Source organism: Aplysia californica, unplaced genomic scaffold, assembly GCF_000002075.1.
Source record: "Aplysia californica isolate F4 #8 unplaced genomic scaffold, AplCal3.0 scaffold00150, whole genome shotgun sequence".
Lineage (NCBI taxonomy): Eukaryota > Metazoa > Mollusca > Gastropoda > Aplysiida > Aplysiidae > Aplysia > Aplysia californica.
Window position 1 is genome coordinate 1,118,522 of NW_004797420.1, and position 9,449 is coordinate 1,127,970.

General features: G+C 40.7%; 1 protein-coding gene across 1 annotated transcript; it reads right to left on the reverse strand.

The window, feature by feature from the left end:
- Positions 1-1,749: 1,749 nt before the first annotated feature.
- LOC101847489 (fibrinogen C domain-containing protein 1-like) lies at positions 1,750-7,894 on the reverse strand. The gene is made up of 5 exons (XM_013081876.2): positions 7,283-7,894; positions 6,501-6,650; positions 5,740-5,856; positions 5,034-5,159; positions 1,750-3,339 (listed from the first exon to the last, which is right to left on the reverse strand). The coding sequence occupies exons 1-5, from the start codon at positions 7,892-7,894 to the stop codon at positions 2,974-2,976; spliced, it is 1,371 nt and encodes a 456-aa protein (XP_012937330.2). The 3' UTR covers positions 1,750-2,973.
- Positions 7,895-9,449: the final 1,555 nt, after the last annotated feature.

The window sequence follows — 9,449 nt, forward strand, 5'->3', positions numbered from 1 at the left end:
CACACACACACACACACACACCCATACTCACAACACACAAAAAAAACACTTATATTCACGAAATGAACCAGCTCTAAGTCTTTAAAAATAAACTATGATTAATTTGTATACACCTGTATAGGGGAAATAATTTTCTCCCGGGACCTCGGCAAAACCCCCTAATAGATGTTGTAAGATAACTTTGACGGTTCCCAACATTATATATTGGGCTAGTTGGTTTAAACTGTTGGTGAGTGCCATATCGAACGACGTGTATCCCTGATCTCGTGTGCTTCCATATCTACGAGCCTTATACAAGAAAGCTTTCGTGTGACTTGGTTTGGCAACGATTGCTCAATAGGGACAGATTTCTATTTTGTGTGGTCATTTGACACCCAACAATCTTAGCTTGCTCCAAATCCCAAAATGCGAGAGGTCCAGAGGCCATGCCGCTATGAAAATGGTTTCAGTGTATGAGGCAGAGATCGCGCTCGCAGCCCTAAATAGACTATTCCAAGGTGAAAGTTCCAATAGTTGCCGTAGGCACAAATTAATGATCAAGCTGTTAAATGCGAACGTGCAACCTATTAGCCCCATCGGGAGGGGATTTCGCTACCTTAAAATTACAATGTTCTATCTGACAATTTTGGCTGTTTTGTGTTAAAAAGGAACATGAATTCAGAAACTAAACGCTCTGTCTGCTCTATTAAAATCGTAAGATTATTCGAAGTCGTTACCAAGATCTTAAAAGAACTGCGTTCGAAAAACCTGGACATGTTGTGAAACTTAAAATTTCTAACGTCAAAATAATTTCTCAAATCTAGATACTGAGCAGATAGAACTTTGTAATTCTTGGGTCGCAATTTATTACTTGCATATTGTTAACCGTCACCTTTCTTTAATTTTTTTTTGTCTTCTCATTTTATCTCCTAGATATTTGCAAAAATGGAGGTTTATCACTACCCTATGTTATATAATCGAATCGTTTACGCTAATGAAGACATAGTATTGAATATTATAGAAGACCAAACCGAGGTATATCCCGAGAAATGCCAGAAAATCGAACTGATATGTAAGGGCTGCTTTGGGTAATGGGTTGGGGGGAGGGGTTATCATTTCGGATGTTGCACGAGTGTAAAAATACAAACAGGGGCGTCAAGAACTGGGCATTACACAAAGGGGAGGAAGAGTGAGTGAGTGAGAGACAGAGAGAGAGTGTGTGAGAGAGAGAGAGAGAGAGAGAGAGAGAGAGAGAGAGAGTATGGGGAGAGAGAGCGCGACAGAGTATGAGACGAGAGAGTGACAGAGTGTGGAGGAGAGGGATAGATGAGAGAGAGAGAGAGAGAGAGAGAGAGAGAGAGAGAGAGAGAGAGGTGAGGTTTGGGAGGGATGGAGACCGAGGAGGTTGGGGGTGGGGGCACTATAGCGTAAAAGCAGAGACACAAGCAAAGTATTATTATCTATGTCGGCCAACAATGAAAGAGAGAAGGAGAAAATGAAAGGATGGCAAGAGCGATTAGATAGATAGATAGATAGATAGACAGATAGATAAATAGATAGATTAGATAGATAGATAGATAGATAGATAGATAGATAGATAGATAGATAGATAGATAGATAAATAGATAGATAGATAGCTGTGGCGTCGGGTGGTTTGTAAAGAGGGTGCAGCTTGCCATGACCAAACATTGAGATGACTCAGATTTTAAGGGTTGCATAATGACTGAAAAGACAGGGAAACACCCAAAAAAACGACGTGAATATAATATAAATAGTTTCAAAAAGTTTTGTAATCTTTTCAGGGACAAAAACCATGTTTTAAACCAGGAAAATGGACTCACAAGTGCGTTGTCATACATGTACATGATTTGTGTTTTTCGGTTTATATGTTGAGCAAATTTGCCTATGAATTTGGGGTTGAATGGTCCATCCTTAACGATGAACAATTCATTATTTAAATAATAGTAGACGCCTCCTAAGACTAAGATCCCACCGCCTAGATCCCTGTTGGCTTAAGATCTTGCTGTTTTAAGAAAACAATTTTTATTCCAGAAAAGTCAACCCAAAGATCTCGCTCTGAAGGTCTACACTCGGCTAAGATACAACGTTTTAGATCATACCTTACGGAACAAAAACCCAGGCGGACACAAAGATAATTGAACTGCCTGTTGCTTCACAGATCAGCCAATCTCGTGAATGTGATCACATGTTCGTTGTAAAATTGGATGAAACGATATAATGCTTGCCCCAGACAGAATCACGTCGAGGTCTGAACTTACCACTTCATAGAAAAGGCAAGGGCCTACAATTTGACAAGTTCGCTCCAGGCGGGATCACATCGAACTGTGCACTTCCCTGACCCTTGCAACATTGTTCTCTACTCGCAAATTTGCGAGACGGACTGGATTTTAACTGCTGTAGTCACAACACAACGTTGCGTAACGACAAAGGCAGGGAACTCGGACAGAGATGGAGTTCTTTAAAATATAGACAGGTAAAGGGGAGGAACAATTGGATAAGCGTAGATCTTGAGACTCACCGTTGGATAATAAGTGAAAATGGCACGCCCCATGCCACTGTGATTGATCATCAAGGCTAACCACTCTTTGCCCGTACCATTTTTCCGGTATGGGGCCTGAAAATGGGTATCCGTGGATTCTCCCCTGGTGCGTCGGCTAAGATCCCGTACACCTAAGATCCCCCATTTTCCTTGCTCCAGAGCTCTGAGATCTTAGGCGGAGACTTCTGTAGTCTCTTTGGTGTGGCCCCAGTCTATTGACAGTGAGCTTAGCTTCACGTAATAAAGAACTTAAGCGAATTTCCAATAAGTATTCTAAACGACCTGACACGATGGAACGACTGAAATGTAACACCTCTGATATTTTTTACGTTTTTCTTTCAGTGTCTTTCATATTGTGTCAAACAAAAACAAATACACAAACACCCAAACATATAAGTACATATTCCACAGGACTATCCGGTCTCATGCAGCTGTCACTTAGCAAATGGTCGAATCTTCATTTCACTGAAGGAAACCGAGCCACTAGTTACACCGAGCCACCTCAAGCCCGTAGACGCTGAGCTGGCCCACAGCCCGTTGAAGTTCACGTGATGGCAGCTCCTGAACCACCAACCTCCGTAGAACACACTGGCACAATTCTTGCCCCATGAGTCGTTGTCACGGTTCTTTGTTGAGAAAGGCTGACCATTGTGATAAGCCATGCTGTCACTTACATTACCAGAAAATCCGGATATCTCAATTCTGTATTTGCTTGACTCTCCAGACAGCTCAAAATTGTCGTAATTGGCGTAGTAGTTTTTCCCCTCGAATGTGAAATCGAACCTCAGTTCGCATTTCCCCTGGTGATGAGAACGTGATAAAAATCAAAGCCAGCCGTACACACAAGTGGTTTCAGCGCATACAAAATCCAGTCAGCTGAAAATGAAATTGACGTTAACACAATATGTTACTGGTTCAAAGCTGTATCGGGTTCCAATGTTGGTCCTCCCAAGATTTCCTCTCAACTGGGTGTCCTAAGATAGGACCATTTCCTCGGCTTTAGAACTTTCCTAAACTGCGTCTAACTGGGCAGTATATTGAAAAACATCAGGAAGAAACCTCGTGTCAAAGACCGAAAAGGTGTACAGTAGGTGCAGGTGTTTTACACTCTCATCAACATAGTTTAATTATTTAGGAGACGAGAATCCGACCCTGCCTGTCAAGTCCAACCCCAGCTGAAATGGATACTAGATCCCAGCAGAAAGACCGAGATACTCGATAAAAATAATCTTCCTGCTTTTTCAACTGTGCCTGCTACCACCGCAACAACCTACAACATCCGTTGTTTACCAATATAATTACTACAACTACAACTACCACTACTACCATTACTGCAACTACCACAAACATCTCCATCACTGCCTTTACTACTACTACCACAACCACCATTACCATTACCAAGGCCCCAAGATCTGGAATGCTTTACCAAGTACGTTGAGAGAAATCAAATCTTTTGATTCATTCAAATGTCAGCTGAAGTCGTTTCTGTTTTTAAATTAATAAGATGAATATTTGGAATAATTTTCTTTAGTCAGAACACAACGTTTCATGTTACTGTTGTATGTTGTACTGTATTGTAAAGCGCTCAGAGCCTGAGTACTTTATTCGGGGCTGAGCGCTATATAAATGTCATTTATTATTATTTATTATCATTATTACTACAACTACCACTACCACCTCCACCACTACCATTACTACAACTACCAGTAGCACCTCCGCTACAACTACTATCATTACTACAACTACCACTTCCACCTGTACCACTACCATTAATACAACTACCAGTAGCATCTCCGCCACTATTGCTACTATCATAACTACAACTACCACTACCCAGTCTACAACTATAAAATGTGGGTTTAACACCCCTGATAAAAACTTCAGGGTTATTTAAGAGGTGCGAGCTCCGATTTAACGTCCGTGTCCGATAGATCATGAGAACTCGCTTGTTTACTTCCACCGTGAAGTTCAGTATTTTCGATTATACCAAGGTACAAGACAAGAGGAAGACCGAGGAAGATCTAGATCGAAGGTGTGAAGGTTACACTGAGGACCCACAACATCCCACCCAGGCAGGCCATCCAGCTTGCCAGAGACCGAAAGCGAATTCTCCCCCTGACGCACTAGATGGTACAAGAAGAAGGACAAAGTAAAGTTAGTAAGTAAATCCGATAGAACCAACCAATTAATCCCATTCTGCATCAACAAGTTTATAACATACTCCATTAATTAATTAAGCACATTCTGCATTAACCAGTTTATCACATACCCCATTAACCAGTTTATCGCTTACTCTACTAATCAATTTATCACATTCTGCATCAATCAATTTAACACATTTATCACAGTAATGAGAGACAAAGTAAAACAGTATTTCCGAATTAAACCAACATCACGAGGAGCAACAGCAGCTCGTACAACGACATCAACAACAACGGTGCTCGTGGTGTCAAGTATTTGGACAGAACTCTGCAGTAAATTGCACACAACTTGCCTGCCTTGTCAGCAGGTAAATTTTCTCCAGCCCGAGCCAGAAATTGTTATTGCCAGAGAGGTCTCCGAAACCGTTCCTATAGTCCGCCCAGCCGCGATGAAAGTCCACGTCGGCCGATGCACGTCTCTGTAGACATTAAAGAACACTATGCCAGTCTCTAAGGCCTAGTATCATTGAGCGTACCAAATCACATTATCTAAGTAATAATGTTGAGATTTTAACAATGTCAAAGGAAAAATAGTTTATCTGAAGTCACCATTTATGTTTCAAGACGGAACTGTGAGTTCAAAGACAATTTCAATGCTTTTGTGTCCAGGGAGTTTGTTCTTTTACATAATCTATTTCTTGTTTATTGAGAAGCAGAAACGTTGAAAAAATGATCACCACATGTGTCATTGTGGATGTACATATTTTGTGTCGTAAAACACACTTATTTTTAGTGTTTGGAATATCGTTGAGCAACAACCATCCTGTATTACAGTAAAAGGATGTTGATCTTACCTGTATTGTATCATCCTGTATTACAGTAAAATAATGTTGATATCGCATGGTTTGTATTACAATAATGTTGATCTCACCGGTATTGGACCAGTCTGTATTACAGTATTAGTAAAATAATGTTGATCTTACCTGTATTTTGTCAGTCTGCATTACAGTAAAAAAAAAAATAATAATTTTAAAACCTATTGCACTAGCATGTACCCACCTGTATTACGATCCAGCCTCCTTGGTCCGTCACCATGTCACAGACGACGAGCTGACCGCTAGAGAGAAGGACAACTGGCCGGGGACCCAAACCCTTAGCATTAGCGCACGACTGGGGCTGAAGAGAAATCCACAGAGAGGAATTTGATGAATGGTTGTGGGAAATGACGAAATGTCGCACCAGGGGAGAATCCACGGTTACCCATTTTCAGGCCCCATACCGGAGGTGCAATTTGGCAGGTCATCATGTTAGCAAGTTTTTAGATAGTATAGGACCCAGTGAAGCATTATGGACCAATCATGCAGTCAATGTTCTAGTTGCTTCCATCAGTAACCAGTTTACCACTCAGTCAGTCAGCGGGTATATCACCCAGTCATCCAGCCATTTATCAAATACTCCATCAATCAGTTAATCAGTACCAAATGCTCTCAAACAGTTTATCACATTCTCCATCAACCAGTTTATCAATAGACAATAATATAGTTTCAGTTCGTTAAACATCACACAACTCCTAGGTGAACATTTTCTCGTCTGTATTGGAGATCAAAATGTTTAGTTTAGTCTTAGTAGAGGTTTTACGGCACTCGCAACTGCATAAGGTCGTATGAGCGCCAGAAGATTAGAGGTGTTACAAGACAGTAACAAACAAAAAAAAAGAAGAAGGAGAGATAAGGACGATAGATGTTTGATAGGAAAAAAGAAGCAAACCAAACAAGAGCACCCGCCTACCACCCACAGATCAAACTGTGAAATATTCTCACCCGTAGCTGGCTCTTGACAATGCTCAACTTGCGTTCAAAACTGGCTTCAATGGCCTCCATGATCGTTGTAGCGTTTACCAGGAGGTCTTGGCTGTGCTGTAGAACCTCTCTCTTGTTCCTGTCCAAGGTAAATGCCACGTTCTCCAGAATCTGGCGTCTTTGGGACAGCATTTGGTGAGGGCATTCTCGCTTGTTTACTTCAACCGTGTGGCTCAGCACCTGTACGTAATAATAATAATAATAATAATAATAATAATAATAATAATAATAATAATAATAATAATAATAATAATAATAATAATAATAATAATAATCATAATCATAATCATAATAATCATAATAATCATAATAATAATAATTATTATTATTAAAATGATAATGATGAAGATGATGACGATTATGATGATAATAGTAATAATACTGATAATAACAATGATAATTTTTTTTAATGTTAAGTTTCATAGATGGCAAAGAACATTTCTTTTCGTCCGCAGACGACTTTAAACTGCAAGTTAGAATGTACAGTTTCAATAGATTTGATTAATATGATGGCGCTTTAACATTCAAGCATTTGTGACATTTTCATCAGGATGATGATGATGGTGATGGTGATGATGATGATGATGATGATGATGATGATGATGATGATGATGATGATGATGATAAAAGCAATGTGGGTAATCCTAAAGCACCTATACCCGTGTGTACACAGCCCTTAGCGCTATGTGTGTACTGGTCAGGAGTAGAGAACAAATATTAGCCAACTTGCTAACGAAACTCACTTCAACCGCCTTCAGGATGGCCGCCTGGTTCTGGAAAACGTCTTGTTTCTCCTTCTGACATTGTCTCTTATTCTCCTGTATGGCTGCTGCCATGTATTCCTGGATGTCTTGTATTTGTTGCATGCACTGTTTCTTGTTCTCTTCCACCATGTCGCTCAGGATTTGAACAGTGACGTCACTCTTACGAGTGATGGAAGCCGGTAAGCCTTTCTGCCACCCGACACTACCGTGGGAATTCACAAAAGTAACATCACAACGGTACTGGCCGATCGTATCGTTCGTTGCCAATGGCCAGGTAAGCCGCATAAAGCTGTTAGCCCCGGCGACAATGCTTCCCGTAGCAGTGGCGTCTCTAGCTGTTAGTCTGACGTCCACATCGCCGTCGCGAAGTTCCCCTACACTGTGCCATCCGTTTGGTTGTTTTTTCTGGATTCTCATCATGAGAATTTCTGAAATGTCCTGCTGCTGATAGGGGTTGAAACAGCTCAGAGAAACGTGAGCTGTCTTACCGACGTCGATTTCTTCTGAGGTAACGTTGAGACGCCATGCTTTTGAAGGCGTTACCAGGGCTGCTGCCAAAATAAGCTTGGTGAATGTCCAGGTGGCGTCCATGTTTCTTGCACTGCTGGTGATTCTGTTCACATAGATAGTCACCTACTTTTGACGGGAAGTCTGGAGGAAATACTAAAACAAGAATGCAATATTAAAACAAGAAAAATTATTTCATTGTCCAGCTGGTCAGATTTGACAAGCCGATTTCTTTTTGTAATCGATGTCTCTTAATCTGAGCTAGATGTGCATGTTCTCGGGAAATATTTTGTCGTATATCATATTCTAAATTTTAAACAAGCAAGAGAATACACATGATTAGGAGACAATTGATTATTTTAATAGAACCGTCATTTGTGTGTGGGGGGTTTTGTTGCGTTTGCTTTGCTTTGTTTTGTTTGTTTTTTATTTGGTTTTTGGTTTTGGGGGGTGTGGTTGATTTTTTTTTACTCTGTCTCTCCTGAAAAAAGACTTTCCGTGCCTAAACAGTTGAACAGCTTGCTGACGATTTGAATATCTTTAGTGCAAACGGCATTAGTCCATCACAAATACTGAAAACGACGACCATTCTGACAAGTGTCCATATGGGCTACTGTTACTTTTTCCTTGTTCAACTTTTTTGAATATGCTACTAAAGAGGGGCTACAGCTGTTTGAAATAAGAAATGGTATGGGTAAATGCAATGAAACGCACCACACAACTGATCGCCATTTTTCTCCTGCAGTTTGCATTTGGGTTTCACAAATGTTACACTAAATGCTGAAAATGAATTTTCTTCTTCTTTTTCCCTAATTTGGAAGTCCGCACAGCCTACATCTGCTATTATAAAGGGAACATCGTCTATGTTCACTTAAGTCACCAAAAGCGCTCAAAGACTCAAAGACAGTTCTAGAGATTATTATTTTAACCACAAAGATAATCCTTGTTGTATAACCCGCTAAGCATGTGTCCTCAGCACATTCCTTTATAGCTCTGAAACATGGACCGTGTACAGCAGGCAAGGAAAGTGCCTCGACATTTTCAATCTCAGATCTGCCGCAAGATCTTAGGCTTTTCGTGCCTTGACAAGGTTACAACTGTTTAACGATCCGTAGACTTGATAGCCGTAGTCAAAGTGTTGGCACCAAACCTCCAGAGCATGACAATTATCCTGTGTTTTAAAAGATTAAGATGGCAGGGCCATGTCAAGAGAATGGACGACAACCAGATTCCGAAGCAACTTCTCTATGGAGAACTTGCCCAGAGAAAGAGACTAAGAGGAAGACCAAAATTGAGGTACAAAGACACCTGTTAAAAAAAAGCTTATCTAAGCTTGGAGTAGATGTTAGCATCTGGGAAGAAATAGCTGAGGACAGGGAAACGTGGAGGAAAAGGATAAAGGGAAGAACTATAATGCTAGAGACCAGCCTCAGAAACAACCAGCCTGAGAAACGCCAACGACGAAAGGAAAGCAGCGTAAATACAGAGATTCGATCCACGTCACTTACATGCAAGCGCTGCTACAGAATCTGCGCTTCAAACATACGAAGAATTAGCCATGAAAGAAGCTGCATGAAGACAACCTTGAGACCATCTAAAGCTAAATTGACCTTCTGTATAGACGAAAAGAGCCTGGGGG

What these genes read in the sequence shown, in the direction of transcription:
- LOC101847489 (XM_013081876.2), bottom strand. Translation starts at nt 7,894, where the DNA reads ATGGACGCCACCTGGACATTCACCAAGCTTATTTTGGCAGCAGCCCTG. An exon ending in TTGTCAAGAGCCAGCTACGG is followed by an intron (nt 5,857 to 6,500) that starts GTGAGAATATTT and finishes ATTTCTCTTCAG; the next exon opens with CCCCAGTCGTGCGCTAATGC. An exon ending in TTTACCTGCTGACAAGGCAG is followed by an intron (nt 3,340 to 5,033) that starts GCAAGTTGTGTG and finishes TCTCATCACCAG; the next exon opens with GGGAAATGCGAACTGAGGTT.